This window comes from Pocillopora damicornis, chromosome 1 (assembly GCF_964200805.1).
Source record: "Pocillopora damicornis chromosome 1, jaPocDami1.2, whole genome shotgun sequence".
Classification (NCBI taxonomy): domain Eukaryota; kingdom Metazoa; phylum Cnidaria; class Anthozoa; order Scleractinia; family Pocilloporidae; genus Pocillopora; species Pocillopora damicornis.
Window position 1 is genome coordinate 38,230,699 of NC_142670.1, and position 19,646 is coordinate 38,250,344.

General features: G+C 38.2%; 2 protein-coding genes and 2 pseudogenes across 4 annotated transcripts in view; 3 read left to right on the plus strand and 1 right to left on the minus strand.

Moving 5' to 3' along the window:
- Positions 1 to 1,545: 1,545 nt before the first annotated feature.
- Positions 1,546 to 6,590, minus strand: LOC149053703 (protein argonaute-2-like; annotated as a pseudogene). The gene is made up of 4 exons (XR_016180040.1): positions 6,572 to 6,590; positions 5,100 to 5,848; positions 4,129 to 4,322; positions 1,546 to 2,220 (listed from the first exon to the last, which is right to left on the minus strand). The product of XR_016180040.1 is annotated as a protein argonaute-2-like (transcript).
- A 5,066-nt stretch (positions 6,591 to 11,656) lies between these two features.
- Positions 11,657 to 13,957, plus strand: LOC149053704 (protein argonaute-4-like). Its single transcript, XM_089211598.1, has 3 exons — positions 11,657 to 11,895; positions 12,386 to 12,523; positions 13,784 to 13,957. Exons 1-3 carry the CDS (start codon positions 11,880 to 11,882, stop codon positions 13,843 to 13,845), a joined length of 216 nt encoding a protein of 71 aa, XP_089067724.1. The 5' UTR covers positions 11,657 to 11,879; the 3' UTR covers positions 13,846 to 13,957.
- Positions 13,958 to 14,326: 369 nt separating this feature from the next.
- LOC149053705 (protein argonaute-2-like) overlaps positions 14,327 to 19,646 on the plus strand; it is an 82,362-nt pseudogene continuing 77,042 nt past the window's right edge. The window contains exon 1 of the transcript XR_016188093.1: positions 14,327 to 14,480. The product of XR_016188093.1 is annotated as a protein argonaute-2-like (transcript). The remainder of the gene's footprint in view (positions 14,481 to 19,646) is intronic.
- On the plus strand, positions 14,718 to 17,642 carry LOC149053706 (protein argonaute-2-like). Its single transcript, XM_089206051.1, has 6 exons — positions 14,718 to 14,782; positions 14,900 to 15,025; positions 15,301 to 15,435; positions 16,048 to 16,149; positions 16,731 to 16,930; positions 17,499 to 17,642. Exons 1-6 carry the CDS (start codon positions 14,726 to 14,728, stop codon positions 17,611 to 17,613), a joined length of 735 nt encoding a protein of 244 aa, XP_089062177.1. The 5' UTR covers positions 14,718 to 14,725; the 3' UTR covers positions 17,614 to 17,642.

Sequence of the window (19,646 nt, forward strand, 5' to 3'; positions counted from 1 at the left end):
CTGGTTGTCTCATAAGTTTAAGCAGGATGAAGCGGTTAGTAAGTGCGTCTCTCTTCAAAATTATAGTTTATTTTTTCGAACTTCAGCAGCGCCGGATTTGTATTTTTTTGTTTCAGATTCACTGACTTTGAGCTTCATCTCTCTAATATTTTCCGAGAAAATCGATGCTGAAACGATGAGCATAGCTTTCTAAATATGATCGGTGCCAAACTCAGTGACCAAAGGAATTCTAAGCACGCAGGCCGTTTCAAATCACCATACAGTGCCGCAACTTCCCCATGGCAGCCTACCGCGGTTCAAAACCAAGCCCAGCGTGCTGTGGAGTTGTGTAAGGTCGAAATGTGGCTGAACTTCTCCGTTTGCATTGATGTATCAAACAAATGATTTTTGCTAAGAATTAGCCGGGTTGTGAAAACGCACCAGAGCAAGCGAGGTAGGGCAGAAATAGTGCAAATATTTGACAAGAGAAGGAAAACATGTCGGAATCGTGTTGCGGCCTGATAAGGGTCAAAGTCCTTAAGATGGCTCAGCTTAAGAGTAGAAGGTTTATCAGGGACTGGATTGAAGGATGGGGTCGGTGAAATTTGACTAAACACAGGATAAGTAAGGTAAATATACCATCAGGATGAGGAAAATTGGAAAAGGCATTGATTTTACGGATCTTGTTAACCGTGTCTCCCGTTTCTCGTTTCTCTGTTTGCTGAAAGACAATTGCTTAGGACGTATGTTTCTCGAATTGTCTTAACCAGGCACTATGACGCGACAACAGTATATTCTGTTCTCATCCGTAAATTTCTCAGAAAATCATCTCTCTCAGAAGTTTTGCAACAGGCTTTGTATTTTCGTACTCGACCCATGTCTCCAGCTCACATCATAACACATTGAACGCGGCGAATGCTGTTACTATAGAAATACGCCTTTGGAATTTCATTTACTTAATTTCAATTACTCATTGAGCTCTTCACGAAAAAGATAGATGTTTAAATATCAATACCACTGGCAACTCATCAAATATTTACTAAGTTGACTTTAGTTAGAACTGCAAAACAAAAGAACTTAACCTACGAACAGTACACAAATCAAGAAAGCCACAAACTGCGGGCAGAAATGGGAAACTTTTCTCGCTCCGTAACTGCCGAAAACCAGTTACAACTAGTAGCACTACTGATGAGAGGGAACCAGCGACTGGTTTTGCTGTTATTCCCTACATTCAGGGTGTTACGGAACCCATCAAGAGAATTTTGAATGGCCACAACGTTAAAGTTGCTCAAAAACCTTTTCAGACTTTGGGGCATATTTTTGCCAACCCAAGGATCCTGTCACGAAAGAACAACGAACCGACGCTATTTACTTACTTCCTGACGCCTATTTACACCTCGTCAGAAAAAAGGGCAGCTAATTAGAGAGCGTATAAAAGGACCTCTTGTTGTAGCGTTTGATCACCCCTGATGAAGCCACTAGACAGGAGTGTCGAAACGTTGGGTCTATGAATTGTAACTTCTCCGTTACATTCGTTAAATCTTAAAACCAGAGTAGTATCAAACCATGTTAAACAACCATTTTAATACATTTAGTCTTTTTTACCACAACCTGTAACATTTGTGAGGAGGCAATGTCTCTTCTATTTACATTTTTCTTATACAAACTGTTTTGATAATATTAACAATTGAACTGAATCTAGTTTACCTCATTTTTTCAATATAATTTTGCTCAAATCAAGCGTGATACCTCTAAGCAGCCCAACCCTTTTTTATTTTTAACAAAATGAGGAGAACACGAGCAGTTATTTAAATAATGTCTTCCTAGCAAAAGTCGTCTTGTTTGCTAATTCTGGCTGGACCATTTAATTCCCAGATCCAAGCGGTAATTCTCTCTTCTGACGGACATACAATTCCTTCTGATTGAGACTGGATAATATGGTGTTATATCAGAAAACGCTCTGGCTGATAAGCATGTCTAATCTCCTAAACTGTTTGTAAGACAACATATATGAATCGTAAGGAGAAGTGGAACTTTGATCATTCCTGGGAGATACAGTACTAATTTACAACAATTATAACACAACCAAACAGTTTCCATCTTTCGTTGTGTTCGTCATTGCCAATACGTTAAATTGCGCATGTGCACATCACACTCCCGCTGAACAGCTAAGTAAAGTACATGGCTCCTTTCATCTTCGCGTTGACTTCGATGGCTTTTGCAGATTTCACCAGGTCGATACTGAAACAAGAAGATTCTACTTTTAATAAAACTTTACAAGTAAACTGGCTCGGAAGAGGAATCATGTTTAGTAAGGACTAGCGGTGCTAAAGGAATCATGTTTAGTAAGGACTAGCGGTGCTAAAGGAATCATGTTTAGTAAGGACTAGCGGTGCTAAAGGAATCATGTTTAGTAAGGACTAGCGGTGCTAAAGGAATCATGTTTAGTAAGGACTAGCGGTGCTAAAGGAATCATGTTTAGTAAGGACTAGCGGTGCTAAAGGAATCATGTTTAGTAAGGACTAGCGGTGCTAAAGGAATCATGTTTAGTAAGGACTAGCAGTGCTAAAGGAATCATGTTTAGTAAGGACTAGCGGTGCTAAAGGAATCATGTTTAGTAAGGACTAGCGGTGCTAAAGGAATCATGTTTAGTAAGGACTAGCGGTGCTAAAGGAATCATGTTTAGTAAGGACTAGCGGTGCTAAAGGAATCATGTTTAGTAAGGACTAGCAGTGCTAAAGGAATCATGTTTAGTAAGGACTAGCGGTGCTAAAGGAATCATGTTTAGTAAGGACTAGTGGTGCTAAAGGAATCATGTTTAGTAAGGACTAGCGGTGCTAAAGGAATCATGTTTAGTAAGGACTAGTGGTGCTAAAGGAATCATGTTTAGTAAGGACTAGCGGTGCTAAAGGAATCATGTTTAGTAAGGACTAGTGGTGCTAAAGGAATCATGTTTAGTAAGGATTAGCGGTGCTAAAGGAATCATGTTTAGTAAGGACTAGCGGTGCTAAAGGAATCATGTTTAGTAAGGACTAGCGGTGCTAAAGGAATCATGTTTAGTAAGGACTAGCGGTGCTAAAGGAATCATGTTTAGTAAGGACTAGCGGTGCTAAAGGAATCATGTTTAGTAAGGACTAGCGGTGCTAAAGGAATCATGTTTAGTAAGGACTAGCAGTGCTAAAGGAATCATGTTTAGTAAGGACTAGCGGTGCTAAAGGAATCATGTTTAGTAAGGACTAGCGGTGCTAAAGGAATCATGTTTAGTAAGGACTAGCGGTGCTAAAGGAATCATGTTTAGTAAGGACTAGTGGTGCTAAAGGAATCATGTTTAGTAAGGACTAGTGGTGCTAAAGGAATCATGTTTAGTAAGGACTAGCGGTGCTAAAGGAATCATGTTTAGTAAGGACTAGCAGTGCTAAAGGAATCATGTTTAGTAAGGACTAGCGGTGCTAAAGGAATCATGTTTAGTAAGGACTAGCGGTGCTAAAGGAATCATGTTTAGTAAGGACTAGCGGTGCTAAGGGAATCATGTTTAGTAAGGACTAGCGGTGCTAAAGGAATCATGTTTAGTAAGGACTAGCAGTGCTAAAGGAATCATGTTTAGTAAGGACTAGCGGTGCTAAAGGAATCATGTTTAGTAAGGACTAGCGGTGCTAAAGGAATCATGTTTAGTAAGGACTAGCGGTGCTAAGGGAATCATGTTTAGTAAGGACTAGCGGTGCTAAAGGAATCATGTTTAGTAAGGACTAGCGGTGCTAAAGGAATCATGTTTAGTAAGGACTAGCGGTGCTAAAGGAATCATGTTTAGTAAGGACTAGTGGTGCTAAAGGAATCATGTTTAGTAAGGACTAGCGGTGCTAAAGGAATCATGTTTAGTAAGGACTAGCAGTGCTAAAGGAATCATGTTTAGTAAGGACTAGTGGTGCTAAAGGAATCATGTTTAGTAAGGACTAGTGGTGCTAAAGGAATCATGTTTAGTAAGGACTAGCGGTGCTAAAGGAATCATGTTTAGTAAGGACTAGCGGTGCTAAAAAGTTACAAACGTTCTTTAAGTAACTGAAAGTCCAAAGTAAGACAGAGAGACAAAGTAATAACTTGAACACAAATTTCAATAAAAATACAAGGGTCATCAAGTCTGTGAACACTAACCTTCCATTTCCGGTCACGTGGTGTCTGGCTCTGAAAGCCACCAAATGGGCATAATAGGCGGGGGCTGGCATAGAAACACTGCGTGTGCACCGTGCGTACACGTGACATAGCTGGTATGTGAGCTGCTGAAGGCCGTCTGCTGTGAATGAGTTATCGTCATACAACACGTGATAGTGTGTAGGTCGGCTTGTTCCCTATAAGACGGGGTAAAATCACAGTAAACTTCATTGAGAAAAAAAGAAATAAATGACTGTTTTAACTGAGGGAACTACGTCCCATGCATGCCTTTAAAAGTCCTTAAAAAAAACAAATAATCTAAAATCGATACGAGCTCAACCTGATCACAAAATTGGTGTTTCACTAACTTCAAAATAAAAACCAAGTAATAGCTTGAATCAACTAAATTGTGATTTTTTCTGACTTAGGTTACTGGGTAGGTTGTTGTTGCAGAAAGTTTACACTGCTGTCCTAAAGCCATGTCTTAAAATTTTTAGTTCGTGGAAGAGAAATATATGTAAACAATTTTTCCTCTTTTTTTCGATAAGGTCACAGAAGGAATAATAATGCCATCCATATGGATAAAAAATTTTCCGTTAGAGACTTTGGAACGAGATTATTCGGAAACCTGAATGCCTTCGAGACTTTTTGAATTTGACAACCCGTATGCAAATCATCCTATACTAGTCCACCACTTAAGCAAACCTCTCGTGATTCATGTCAGAGTTGTACTTATATTTATGAAATGTGTGGAGAGGATGGCGCTCTTTCACACGTTTAAAGATGAGTAGAAAACTAGAAACAAAGAGACAAAAAAAGTGCCGTAGTTATTTGAGCAGTTGGTAGGTAATTGTAGATAGCACAGCTACATTGTAACCAAGGAAAGGTGAGGGTTTGATTGACAAAGAATAATCAAGCTCCCAATCACCATTCTCGGAGTAAAAACTCGAAATGTCATGTTAAAGCTGGTGTACCTGGATTCCATAATGACTGCACAAATAAAAGTCGAATACATACGGATGTGTGATACCGCTGTCCACTGTTGTACCAGGAGGAACATTCCTTGCTTTACCAACTTTATCTCGTTGGTTTTCACAAAACAATCTCGTATGATGGTGCTTCTGAACCACAACAAAAGTGATTCTCGGGCGATAATCTTTTTCAAGCATAATACAGGCCTGTTGTACAGCCCGCACCTCATGAGCAAGAACTTGGTCAAACTGACCCTCACTGACTCCGTCCCGGTAGAAGATGATCTTGGTAGGCTTAAGCTTCCGATTGGCTCTGTAAAACTCAATTAAAAGCTCTTTCACCATTTCCGCTGAGTCATTAATAATTTCTTGCGCACCTTTACCATCCCTGTGGTTCTGTGCTCGCACTCGTGCACAGTACTTAGTGGCATTAGCGTCCATACTTGCTGCAACAGCAGCAACGGAAGGAATTCCATTTTCATTCAGGGAGGGGTGGGTGAGGTCAGTGCCAAAGATAATAACAGATTCTCGAAAACAGGCGACTTTTTACCTGGATCTATAACATGATTAATTCCACCAAGTTTGGAGGATGTTGGCGCAAACCTGGGGGTTGGTACGGTGTACGTGTTTTGACTGAACACACTGCGTTGGAATTCCAATGAAGTTGTCCCCGACACGTTTTATCTCTGGATAGATTTGTTTGTCTCTCTCGGGCAGAATAGCCATGATCAGTTGCAGGCCTGGATTTTCCACTATTCAGCTTAGTGTAAACCCTCCACAATTCACAAACCACCACAATGAACAGACCTGTACACAAATATTTATAATAATAATGGTTAGAGGACAGAGAACATAGCAACTCACCGTGTATGGCTAATTCTCAAGCTTCTGTCTGTCAGGTTCAAATCTGCTGTCTTCAAGATTATAGGGTTTTACATGTAACATGTCACACAAGAAATCAGGAACAACAGTTTGATCCTTGTAAAATTCTTTTGCAGAGACTAAAGGTACAGAAACTTACTGAGAATATTATGTAAACATTGGACAGTTCTTTAACCATTTGACAACTAACAGTGACTAGCATCTAATCTCTCTTTAAAGCATCACCCCCTGAATGACAAACATTAAGGTCACAGAAATAAAGGAAATGATCACCAACTAAAAAAGCTCTTGATTGTTTACCAAATTCTCTTTGTCAGCTCGGCAGGAAATGTTTAGAAAATAGTATGGAGAAGATACATACTGATGATAGGGACTGTAAAGGGTTAATGGGTTCATGATCAGGAACATTGGGAAGCTCAATTTCAAAAGGAAACAGTAGCTCATTTTCAGAATTACAGTATACTCTTGAAAATGAATTTTGTGAGACTTGGACATTACTGAGTAGACAAAATTTCATATATTCGTCAAATTTTTTCAAAGCAATGGTAAGAACATAAAAATTATATGAGATTTTACAAACTGCAGCAACTCACCATCAATGTTTACCAGCATGGCCTTCTACTCGGAAAGCTAAATACTTGAATAAAAACCAATTTCACCTCACATCCCTCCCCCAGGGGTCTTCCTTGACCATCAAATGCAAAGAATGATCTTCCAATAGGGGTGTAATATATTGATGACATCTGTTGCACCACAATGTCCAATGCCTGTACTGCATTCTGAGGTATTTTGCCATTTTGTTTTCCACTCAAAAAGTTGTTAAGTTCCTAAAGACTAGAAAGCTCAGCAAACTGAATTTTAACCTAGTGGGAAAATAAGAATAAGCATTAAAATATTTTTATCCATTAGTATGAGTACATCTACTGTACAAATGATGCATTTTCAGTAGTGATCCTTCCAGTGCAAATGCAACAAAAACTGTCTCAATTATATCTTTATAAAGATCTGCAGATAGCATGACATCTTGAGTAACAGTTAAAATTTGCAGACTACCCTGTACCTAAAGTTTATTTCTAAACTGATTGTTTATCATCTATTCAATGCAAAAGAGTGATTGCATTCAAAATGTGACCATCACCAAGGTGTTATAATTATTATCATTATTATTTAATTATTGTACACTATGTCTTGTATGTGACGTATATCAAAGCAAATGCTAACCTTGAAAACCCTGTCTCTTCCTCCATCTCAACCTGGGAGTTTAACATCAAGCTCAGCCTGTAAGTCACTCAAAAAAAGGAAAAACAATTCCTTAACACCAACAGGAGATTTGAGGAGTAAAATGTTGAAAGCAGTCTGGTGTTGGCTGAAATATATTTGATGACTAAGTGACGTACCATAAACATGCTGGTATAAACATGAATATTTTCCCATTTTTTTTTATCCATGGCCACCCTTGTTTGAAGATAGATTTAGTTGTTAACAATTACCAATTGCTTAATTAACAATTAAGCATTTCTAATAAAGTCATGTATTTATACTTCTCTTATACAATGTTTACTCATGTGTTGCAGTCCAAATTTCTTTTTTCAAATGAAGATAATCTGGTTTTATCAACTGAGTTGATAATGTGAATTGGCCAGTGTAACAAGTTTCTAAAGCTGAACTTTTCAGCACTGGCCTTTTATCACCTCTCATACAATCTCCTTTGCAAAGGATAACCCATCAATGAGGGGGTGACTAAATCACATTACAAAACGCTTTTGATGGGAAACTCACAGGAACAGGTAGCTTTACCCTGCTGTAAAATGCCAGGACAAATTGAAAGACTTCATTTCATGAGGCCTTCTAGTCTGTATGCTTAAAGGAGGCTCCATAGAATTTTTGCTTAATGTTGAACATTTTAACATTTTTGCTTTTCTAGCTCATTAAAAGCCATCAAAAGGTGAGGAGCAAGGATAGGAATATAGCTTGCTGTAGTAAATACAGAGAAAATGATTTTTCGTCACTAAGCTAAGGCTCCATGAAGGGAGGTGTTCGCCAGCAATAATTTGGCTTTGCCTTTGATTTTTTTCAATTTTCTATAGTGAAATCTCCCAAAAATTTCACAATTTGTGAAAATTGTCCTGCTGATCAATTAAAAGCCAAAAAAATAGGGGTTACCAACATAGTTTTCTTGCTTTTTGCTCTTTTGTGTTTTCTTCCTCCATCTCAAATTTGGCCCTATGAATTTTTTATTAACAGGCACTAGTAAAGACACAAACATGTTTCATGGCCCAGTAAATCTTGAAATTTTACTGAAGAAAAAGAAATAAATCTCACTCCAAATATCCCTATTTTCTTTGTCACAAAACAATACGTAATAGAATAGAATTTTGCCAAGTTCAGTATCTAAGCATCCAAAGACTTTCCAACCACTACAATTGTAAAGTTTGCTAGTCAGTGATAGCAACTGTCAAGATAGTTTATATCCTCAACAGCATCCTCAACAGACATCAACGAACTTTTGTTTACTAACCATTCAACAGACAAGACAAGTTTATAAGAGAAAAAGATTCTACAGAGGGTTATAATATCACCCAGTGCATCATGAGCATCAAAGCTTTCTGGAAAGAGGTGCTTGTATAACAAGCTTTGGTTTGCCTTTGAATACTGACCTCCACCGTTTTCCAAGGTGGAGTGTTTGCTCTTGATGAGAACATCATGAGCATTTATGAACTAAATGTTATTCTGACTTATTCAATGACATGTAAATGAGTGGCAGGGTATTCTGCAGTTTCTCCCAGTCTAATTTGTTTCTGTGTCAAATAAAAGAAAATTGTAGAATTTATGATCATCGAACTTTACTCTCTGATAGATGGTTGCTGCGTGAATTTTGGTATTACATTTGTATATTTTTCTTGTTCTGCCTTTTAAAGTGAACAGCACAAAGTTCAGTATTTAACAATGTTATGTTGACTTCTCCCGATGTCTCAGACAAATTCAAGTTTAGTCCAACGTTACTTTCATACGTTCTTCCCTCTTTGGCCCCTTTCCTAGCTGCGTCTGAAATTTTTTGTTTGTTTAATTACGATCTTCGTTGTTTTAAATCTTCAATTGACTATCTATATTTGTGCATGTGACTTTTCCCATCCATGTTGTCGTTGGAACAAATTCTTCACGACTTCAGTCCCCGGCTCAATATTGAAGCATTCTAGTGTTCCTGGGATGTATTTGTAACATAGATTTTTCTGTGAGACACAACAGGACACTCGAAAATCTTCACTCTGGACTCGAGATTGCCATGTCTTTCGTTTCGAACGTATGATCTTCTGATAGTCGTCACGAAGCAGTTTCTTTGGTGAAGTTTTCAGAAAAGTTTTGACACAAGCGGACCAAGCTCACGTCTCGAGAAAAAACAAACGATTAACTCGTGAAAGCGTGATGCGTTGTCTGACTCGATGTTACGTTATGAGAGAAACCGTTGAGAATTTAAACAAGTTATAAGGAATGGTATCGAGAACGAAATAAGGTCGATTTACAACGTTAAATATTTCGAAATATGAACATTCTACACGTAAAATCAATAGAACTTACCAACATCTTGTGTGTCCGCTGTAGTTTCTGGCGATCTCTACCGTTTCAAGCTTGTTTTGCCATCATTTTCATTGTTATTCTTGTTATAAGATGAAGACAAGGCTTGACACTTCGATTTCGACCATTGTCCACGCGGAGTTGGTTTGCGCCCCTAAAATCCTCCCCATCGGTATTTTTCTCAGCCATAGTTTACTATCTAAGATCATTGGACTCTGGGACATGCCTCAATACCAAACTCCACGTGCATTTCGCTGAAAACGCGCGTTTTCTACCTGTAATTCTAAGTTCGCTAATCTCTGGCCATGATCTTGATGACCAAACTGGACAAAGACGCCGAAGACTTGAGTACGAGGTTAATTTTCTCTCTACCACGAGTGGTACGGTAGATTAATGTACCACTCATAGTAGAAAGAAAATTGAAATACTTACCCCATCCCCACAGCGGTACCTCGCCTTAATCTATTGTCCCGATCAACCAACCAGACAGCGAGGTGAAAATAAAACAGATAAACAACAGACTAACCTAAATTATTTTGCGGGGTTTGCCATGAGCACACGAGCCTGGAGGCGAGAGGCAAAAGTTCAAGACATTCCTCTGGAGAAACTTATGTGAGATTAGAAATGGCATCGAATAACTCAGGTTTCTTTGGTTTTATTTTGTGAAATTGGCAGTAACATTTTGTATGTATTTTTGGATTTTTTTTTCTTGTTGCAACTTACATTTACGTTTACGTTTACAGCTAAACTTATCGGTGGATCTTTTATCAAGTCGTCTAATGCTCCCACAAATACGTACAGTACATGTTCGATGGAGATACTTTGGAGTATTAGTGAGAGTGGAAAAGCTTTAATTCTTGAAATATGAAAACTCTAAGGAAAATAAACTATAGGCCCCATCTCCATCTCTGCCACCTGTAACTTATTTACGCTGGTTAGCATGGAATATTATAATAATTGCAATAAGTGAAGTGGTTCTTTAAAGATCGAGAGCCCCTGCACTTATTTGAAGTTGGAAACCTAACCCCTGTTGTTATGGTCTGGCCTTTGTTTGGAAATTAGGGGCATCTGCAAAGATTTCCTTCAAAAAATTATTAACGGCTTGATCAGTCTGGCCAAAGTCCTCCGCAAAGCATTGTAAAGCTAACCCTATAGAAATCCTTCAGAAGTATTACTATTTTTATCATTAAAATTATGAATTTAGGGAACATTGCTCTGCCTCAACTGTTTTAATTCAAAATACTGAAAATTTCAGGTTGATTTTGAAGTAACACTTCCAACTGAGAATAGTAAAGACAAGGTATTTAAGGTAAGTAAAGAGTCTGGTCTTGGAATTCAAATGAGAGTAAGTTCAAAATTTTGCTCTGCAACAATTCCTTTTAACTTATTTTACATCATAATCACAACTTTACAACACTATTACAAATTGCACTTTTTTATAACCATTTCTCCCACTAAGAGTGCATGATCAAAATTTATTTATCAAACAATTAGTTAGTATAGTTATTAAGAAATAACAGAGTCTTTTACAGGTTATACTGGCATTCAGCACCCAATTCTCTGGTACTCCTCTTTTTGTGTAGGTTTCAGCTATCTAATAGAGTGAAATGTCGATCTGGTTGAACTCTTTTTCTCCCAGAAGTGACCAACAAGTTGTTTCTTTTTAAAAAATCATTACATTGTCAGGCATTTAATTTAACAGGTAAGTGAGAATAAAGGAAAAGATTAATCAGAGATATTGTTGCCAAGTAAGTTTGTTTACAGAATTCTCAGAGGTACAATATGTAACAATGAGTTTAGGTTTAAAAACTTACACAGACTGTAATTTCATACTCCAACATAGACTGAGCAGTTACTCATTTAAAAGCCACAAATAACTGACAACCCCAAATGCATATATTATTATTATTAGACCATTAGTAGTGCACTCGTTGGCCCGATTAGTTCATGTGCATGCCTGCATACTTCCAACAGTATTTTGTCACAGTGCACTTGCAGGAGAGGATTTAAAGCTGTAGTAAAAGAACAGTTCCCTTCTATTCTACCAAGCTACAATATGTTTTGATTTTGATTAAGGTGACTGTTAACTTGGTGGCACAAGTCAGCTTATTTTCACTGGAGCAAGCATTAGAAGGTAAACACAATCAAATCCCTTTTGAGACCATCCAGTCTCTTGATGTGCATGGTGCTGAGACATTTGCCATCTATGAAGTATATACCTGTTGGAAGATCTTTCTTCCCTCCTCCAGAAGGTCATCGCCAACCCCTGGAGAGTGGACATGAATTTTGGTGTGGTTTTCATGAGTGTCCGACCATCGCAGGGGAAGAATGCTTAACATTTATGGTTAGTGTAAAAATGACTACTTAACTTTAGAAAAATATTTGTTAAAATATATTGTATACATACTGCTGATGTAGTACTATATCTTGAAATCAAGGGAGAATAATTTGAGGAAATTATACACAGAAGGTTAAGACATGAAAATTATGTGTCTATAATTTTCTGTTGATAATTTCTGCTGTATTGTCTACAATTCTTAAGGTGATGGCTAAGGAGAATTTGTTTAACAATCAAGAACTTCTTTAGGTGGTGATCATTTCCTTTTTTCTTGTGATAGCAATGTGTGATTCAGGGGTGATATTGTAAGGAGAAATTAGATGCTGGTCACTCTAAGGAATCAAAGGGTTAAAGGGTAACGTAAACAGTATAGCCTACACTAACAGTAGTCAATGTACCTAAAGATTATTTTGTCTGAGGTCTTTATTTATCGATATAGCTAGATACTAGATAACTAAAACTCTGGCAATGTTACCAAGAAATTACTTGATCACAGTTTCAGCCACAGCATTCTATAAATTCCAGCCAGTTGGAGAGTTCATGTGTGAAGTCCTTCACAGACAAGAACAAGATCTTCAAAAGACGAAACCATTGTTTGATGCAAAAAGACTGAAATTCACCCAAGAGATAAAAGGTATGGAGCAAGTTATAGTGTGCATATGAATGGGTGATGGATATGTGTCGGTTGGGAGAAATAGTTGAAGAAGAGATTGACAGTGTTATCTTACGCTATTTTTGTTTTGTTAATTAATATTATTGAAAATAATTTGAAAACATAACTTATCTACATGGTTGATATTCACAGATTTTTAGCAAATTTTGTTTTGGTTGTTGTTATGGTTGTTTTCTTGTTGTTTTTTACTGTTATTATGCCACAATAAAGAAATGCTTTTTTAAATGCACCAAATATGATTATACATTATAGGTTCCATCAAATTTTAAAGGTAAATGTACTTGTAGTTCAGCTAGCTATTTTTTGTTAGTTAGAATCTCTGAACACTGAGATGTCATCTTGTCCAGAAAAAAATTTTCAAGTATGTCTAGACACGTTTTAATTCATGATGTTATTTCTTAGGTGATTCAAATTGGTTTATATTTGTGTGAATGCTCCTGCACATGTGGGACAGAGATTTTCATGACATACTAATAGTCTTGTAAATGTAATTTCCAAGTGTGTGTGTGTGCGTGTATATATATATATATATGTAGTTACGTCCTTTTTTCCTCTCATAATATTTATTCTGCTCTGCTTCAACGTATTGAGCACTGTTCCACGCGAAAATCGACTTGCAGACTTCCTATATATATATATATATGCTCATGCATGCTCACTAGTTTATCTAGTTTGAGCACTCTGGCATGGCTTAGATGATACCACACGCGTGAGATCACTTGGGGTGGCTATATAGCCTTACCTCCATCCTAGCATCAGCACTGCACTGATGAGGCCCAGAAGGCCGAAACAGTACTGTCTGCAGTTAGATATAGCTCTTTGGTATACAAAGCTTTGCTTTCATGTCCAAATTGAGCACTCTACTAGGATGAGTCATTGCTGCTTGCATTATGCATGCTCACTAGTTTATCTAGTTTGAGCACTCTGGCATGGCTTAGATGATACCACACGCGTGAGATCACTTGGGGTGGCTATATAGCCTTACCTCCATCCTAGCATCAGCACTGCACTGATGAGGCCCAGAAGGCCGAAACAGTACTGTCTGCAGTTATATATATATATATATATATATATATATATATATATATATATATATATATATAAATATTATGAGAGGAAAAAAGGACGCAACTACGTTTCCCGACAAGCCTGTTTCGTGAATCGCTTCACTCTTCAGGGGTTTAAATATATATATAATATAAATTGATTTTTCATTACCAGGTCTGAAGGTAGAGATTACACACTGTGGATCAATGAATACAAAATATCGTGTCACAGTATAACAAAATTACCGGTTCAAACTTTGAAGTTCTCTCTAAAACAGTTGGAAACAGATCAGCCCAGTGAGATCACGGTGGCCAGATATTTTCAATAACGACACAAGAGAAGGCTTCAGTGAGTAAAGAAGTAATTTTCACTTATTTTACTTCACTATAGATTCCATTATTGTGACTCATGGCTTTTTATGGTTTAATGTTCAACTATTATTTCATTTTCTAGTATTTTGACTTATAGTTTTCGAAATACTTCCTACGTCGTCGTTTGAGAATTGCATCTGTGTGCAAAAACGGAAACAGGCGAAACGAAACAATTAAAGTGCTCTTTTAAAATGACCAACGCCAAAAATTTGAATGGCTTTAAATTCTCGTTTAGGGCGTCTAAAGTATCTCTTCCAAAGAACAATTCACAATTGCCCGACTTGGTCTCAACCGAGACTTTTTAATAAATATTCTAGCGTACTAAACTTTGTGTCACTTATCTTCCCATCTGCAAAGGTATATGTACGTTCCTTTATCTAATCTTCGTTTTATTTCTTTGTTCGTGTGTTTGGGTAGATACCCTCATCTGCCTTTTCTGCAAGTCGGACAAGAACAGGAACACACCTACCTTCCCATCGAAGTTTGTAACCTTGTGGCAGGTCAGCACTGCATCAAGAAGTTGTTATTGTTGTTGTTGTTATTTTTACGTGTCCTTTTTCTCTCCAATATTGTCACAGTGAAGCCCTTGGAATTTGTTGCGAGAACTTTCCTCAATAAAACCCCTCTTGAAGCGTGCATTTGTACAAATGCACTCAGCGATATGAATTTACTTTGACTTGAAAACAAATAGATTATAAATGGAAAACCTAAAGATAACTTTTTGTGTTTGTAGGATGTCAGCAGTATGGATGCTCATCCCAGCCAGTACTGTGCTTCAGTTCGAGTTCAGACACATCGACAGGTACGATAGTCGCGCGAGAATGCAGTCGAAGTCGCACTCCATGAGCTTTTGAAGAAAACATTTTGTTATGCCTACTCTCACGTGATCTTAGACTCCGCTCAATGATTTATTTTACAGGAAATCATTGCCGAATTAGCGGTCATGGTCCGCGAGCTATTGATTCAGTTTTATCGTTCGACGAGACACAAGCCAGTCAGGATCATTTTCTACCGTGATGGAGTCAGTGAAGGCCAGTTTAGACAGGTGAGGTAGTTATAGTAGTTACAGGGGTTCATGGGTGAATATGATTTGCTGCCTATTCCTGCCGAATATTTTTCCGTTTTACGTTGTTTAAACTGAAGAGTATTGCTGCTCCTTTTTTATTCTAGATAAGATAGTAATACTTTGAAACTTGTGTCTTTGCCAAAAACATTGCATACAATAACACATGCAGGAAGACCAGTCGGTGTTCAATAGTGAACGAAGTTCTTCGCGAACTTTTAGAACTAAAACTGTTATGACCCTAAATTTGTCACTAGGTGTTGTGTCACGAATTAAAAGCCATCCGTGAGGCTTGCATCAAGCTGGAAGTTGGGTACCAGCCGGGCATCACTTTCATTGTTGTGCAGAAAAGACATCACACCAGATTTTTCTGTCAGGATAAAGAGGACATGGTATGGCTTATGAAACTGGCTCGCCATGTTCTACTTCTTCTTCAATATCTTTCTGTAAATTTTTAAACGAAAATGTTTCGAGAGCGTATTTATCGTCTTAGGTACAAAAATATAATTTTGGGGAGGAAAGTAGTGGAAAACACAACGTTTTCCTGGAGGTTTAGTTAGAGCACTAGCCCCAGTTTCCCCCGCCCGCAGGCCTTGACTCATCAATGTGCTGTAAACAAACCACTCGTGTGACTATGCGCGCGGGAATGCGCAGATTTTTATTTCTCTCAACTCAAGAGAAAGGGAGGAAAGTGTTTCTTAATCCCTTTCAGCCTAATACCAGTCTTCATATTCTCCGTACTGGTCTCTTTACATTTCCTAAGGTAATGACAAGGGGAATTTTTCCGAAAAATTAAGAGCTTCTTCAGCTAATGATCAATTCCCTTATTCTCTTCAGGGATGATATTGTAAGGAGAAATTAGATGCTTGTCACTCTTTGGGGTCAAAGTGTTGAAAGGGAAAAAACGGATCATCAATGTATCCCTACTCCTATTGCTGAATTTGGCGGATTCCGCTTCATTTAGGTTTTCACACCTTTAATTTGTTTGTTGTGGTTGGTTTTAGTGGGGAATTAGTCAAAACGTTCCCCCCGGAACCACAGTTGATGTTGGTATAACTCACCCCACTGAGTTTGACTTCTACCTCTGCAGTCATGCAGGAATTCAGGTAAGGCTTTGTCACTCTCTAATTCTCAGGGCTGAGTAACATAAAACCTCTCCCCAGATTCTTGTTTAACATAAAGGAAACAGTTGGTGAGAATACTTACACTTTGTATCAGTTGGTCCTGATGTGAACTTGATGGAACACTAGATTCTCTTGGCAAATTTACAATGGAGTTTGAATCAGCTGGTAGGGAGAATCAACAATCACATCTTGGGAATTTACTACGTACCTAGATGCCTCGCGGAAATCGAGGATTTATTGGTGTCTGAGAGGACCGAATGATTTTAAAAAGGGATCAGAAGAAGAATTTAAATTCCGATCGTTCTTCGAGAGTTTTCTGACCTCTCCTCCCTTTAGCGGGGGGATTTCTAAGCTCCTTAGCACGCCCAACTCATGCCATTTGTATTTCGTGGCCTTTCTTATCAAAAGCAAAAGTCTAGATACAACACCGGGTTACACAGCTGCCCAACTTAATGCTGCTTTCCGTAGCATGAAGCGATCCGTAGTATCACCATCCCCTGGCTTGTTTGGTTGTGTTTAGAATAAAGACAAGACGCTAATGAACCCGCCCATTCCTCTTGCAGTGCACCAGCCGACCTTCGCATTATCACGTCCTGTGGGACGACAATAATTTCAAAGCAGACGAGATCCAGGCCCTCACATATCAGTTGTGTCATACTTACGTCAGGTGCACACGAGCAGTATCCATACCAGCCCCCGCGTATTATGCGCATTTGGTGGCATTCAGAGCGCGATTTCATTTGATAGAAAGAGAACGGGAAAGGTGAGATATTGTGCACGGTAGACGAAGAGTGTCCCCAGTCATGAAAGATGGTGAAATTCCACATAACCTAATAGACTTTACTGGTCAAGGCATAAATATGATGACTGATGATTGGAAATTTGGGAATTTTTTTTTACCATAAAAGTGAGATCAGAAAATATTATCACATTCCCGGGCAGGGAAATTGAACCTGGTGGAATTTGACTCATTGACTTCCGGATAAGAGCTGTAGAATCTTTGCGAGCTAAAAATTTGAGTTCCTGGAGAGACCCATGGAATCTGAAATCGTAGGGCAGGGGATACAGGGGGAGTTATCTACGGTTTAGGGGATAGGCGGAGGAGGGGGAATGAGGCCCAAGGGACGGGTAAATTAAGGGCTTGATTGTTGAAGGATGATTGAGGTCCTTTTGGTAGAGGGGCAGTTTGAAATCCAAGGGGTAGGGATATTTGAGAGCCGAGGGGTAAAGGACTCCAAGCTTATCTAGCTGGAGGAAGGTGAGTTTAAATTCTTATTCTTTCTGTTACACCTGATATTAGTGAAACTATTTTTGCAATTCTTTCCATTCAGCCCTGAGAATGGTTCGTCTTGCAGCGGTGGTCATGGAGAGGATAGAAGCCCGCAGATTTTGGCAAAAGCTGTCCAAGTTCACCCTGAGATGTTAAAAGGAATGTACTTCGCTTGAAGACACTTTGTAAAGAGTAACGTAATTAGTTACCGACTACTGTAATACTCATAAGAAAACACAGGATATTTATCTTTTGTCTCACAAAAGTCAACCATTTCTTAGGAGATACTTTCAGCACGAGGAGATAAAATTCGTATCCCCAAGCGACCATGTAATGTTCTGTTTATTTTATAGATGCTGATGAAAATTCCTACGTAATTTCAAAAGAACCGGCCGCGTGCCTGAACGGGAAACTCTCTTGTAATTGGCCAATCATGTTAGTAACCATGGCGACATCAATATCCTCGCACGTGAAAAATACAAATAGTATCTTCACTGCGCGCGATGAAGATATGATTTTTTTAGTAAAAGGAAAAATCCTGGTATTTCATCAGTGTCTATGTAATAAACACCTTTATCACGCAGCGCCATCTTGGATTGCGTGGCGCACCGAATCGAGGACGGGCATAAGATATAGGCGTGTGTTACGTTACAGTGTTTTTAGTTAAGTTTACAAGCAAGCATGGCCCACGATCTTAAACGAAATCCAAAAAAACACACGAAATATCGCCGTCGATTTCACAAAGTAAGACCGAAGAAACCTCGATGCCATTTCCGATCTCACATAAGTTTCTCCTGTTATGCTACACTGTGGCCGTCAAAACCGTTCAGAAAACGTCACTAATGTAACTTTTTCATGACGAAGATCGCTGATCGAGTTCGTAAGCGTTCAAAAAACAGAAAACAGTGCCTTAGATTCGATTTACTCTATGCCCACTCTGATTGCGCTGCATCGTGGTAGTGTTATTTTCAATATGGAGATGAAAATGGTAGAAATCGGCAGATTTTGACCGAATATTCCGTAAAAGCTGATCGCACATTCGAAACTAGAAACCATACACTTTTATGCAGCGACTAAAGACAGGAATGGCTCCGACCTGTAATTTGACGATAAAAATACTAACAGTTAATAGGTTATGTCTTAACTACTTGCTCGTGAGTATTGTTTGTAAATCGTTTGATAAAATCTGAAATAAAGTAGATCTCAAGGATTAAATGACAGAGTCAGGAAACTAAAAAATAAAAACATATTAAACTATGAAATGATTCAGACTCTTTTGGTTTCCGAGAAAAGAATTGCTTTAAGGCCTTTGTAAAGCTTAGTATTGATGTCATTTGTCGTATAGTGATAGGTAAACTGTTTCATAGTTGACATGTGGTAACATTGAAAGTTTTACCGCCATCTAATTTACGTTTAAACTTTGGGCAAACTAAGTTATAGTTTGTATATCTAGTGTTACGAGAGTGAAGATCACTAATACGTATTAAAAGGCGAGTAATATATGCAGGCATTTCTCCTCGTGGTCTCTCAAATGCAATTAGATATATGGAAATTTTAGCCTCTTCGTATAAAGATAACCAACTTAAATCATCAAATAATCTGACAGAGGAAGCCTTAGAGCTAGCATCCATAATAACTCTAGCTGCATGACTTTCTTGTTTTAGTTTTCATCGGCGCTGATCAAAAATTCAAGACATAAAAAAGTGCAAACCCACGCTATTCTTTAATTTTTTATCTCTGACTTCAATTCACAGAACATTTCTTAATCATGGTAAACACGAGATTGACAACAAATAACACTGAATAATACAGTAGGTGAGCCTTGTGATATTTCATTTTGATAAACTTCAACATGAAGCAAGTTTAATATACTGATGAATTGATTCACAATAAAATTAACAGCATCCCATTCGTAGAGTTTTCATATAGTGTTAAAGAAATGTATCAAAGAAAAGCCCTTACGTCGTTTAAAGCCTTGCTCAATAAAGCGAACTGAACCCCGAATTCTTGGATCGCTTCTAACGATCGTGTTTCCTTTCGGAAATCCAGAATAAATGTAGCGGTAAATTTTCACAAATACGTGGAATGAAACAAAGAAATGGGCCTGGTTATCCTGGAAATGAGTTTTGAAATTATTCCAAACAGCATTATCTCGTTTATAAGTGCATCACTTACGCAAATCGCAGCGAAATTACGTCCTGAACTTGTT

Coding starts and splice junctions, on each gene's coding strand:
- LOC149053704 (XM_089211598.1), top strand. Junction 12,524..13,783: donor ATTCACCCAAGAGATAAAAG/GTATGGAGCAAG, acceptor TTTCATTACCAG/GTCTGAAGGTAGAGATTACA.
- LOC149053706 (XM_089206051.1), top strand. CDS start 14,726: ATGGATGCTCATCCCAGCCAGTACTGTGCTTCAGTTCGAGTTCAGACA. Junction 14,783..14,899: donor GAGTTCAGACACATCGACAG/GTACGATAGTCG, acceptor TTTATTTTACAG/GAAATCATTGCCGAATTAGC. Junction 15,436..16,047: donor GTCAGGATAAAGAGGACATG/GTATGGCTTATG, acceptor GGTTGGTTTTAG/TGGGGAATTAGTCAAAACGT.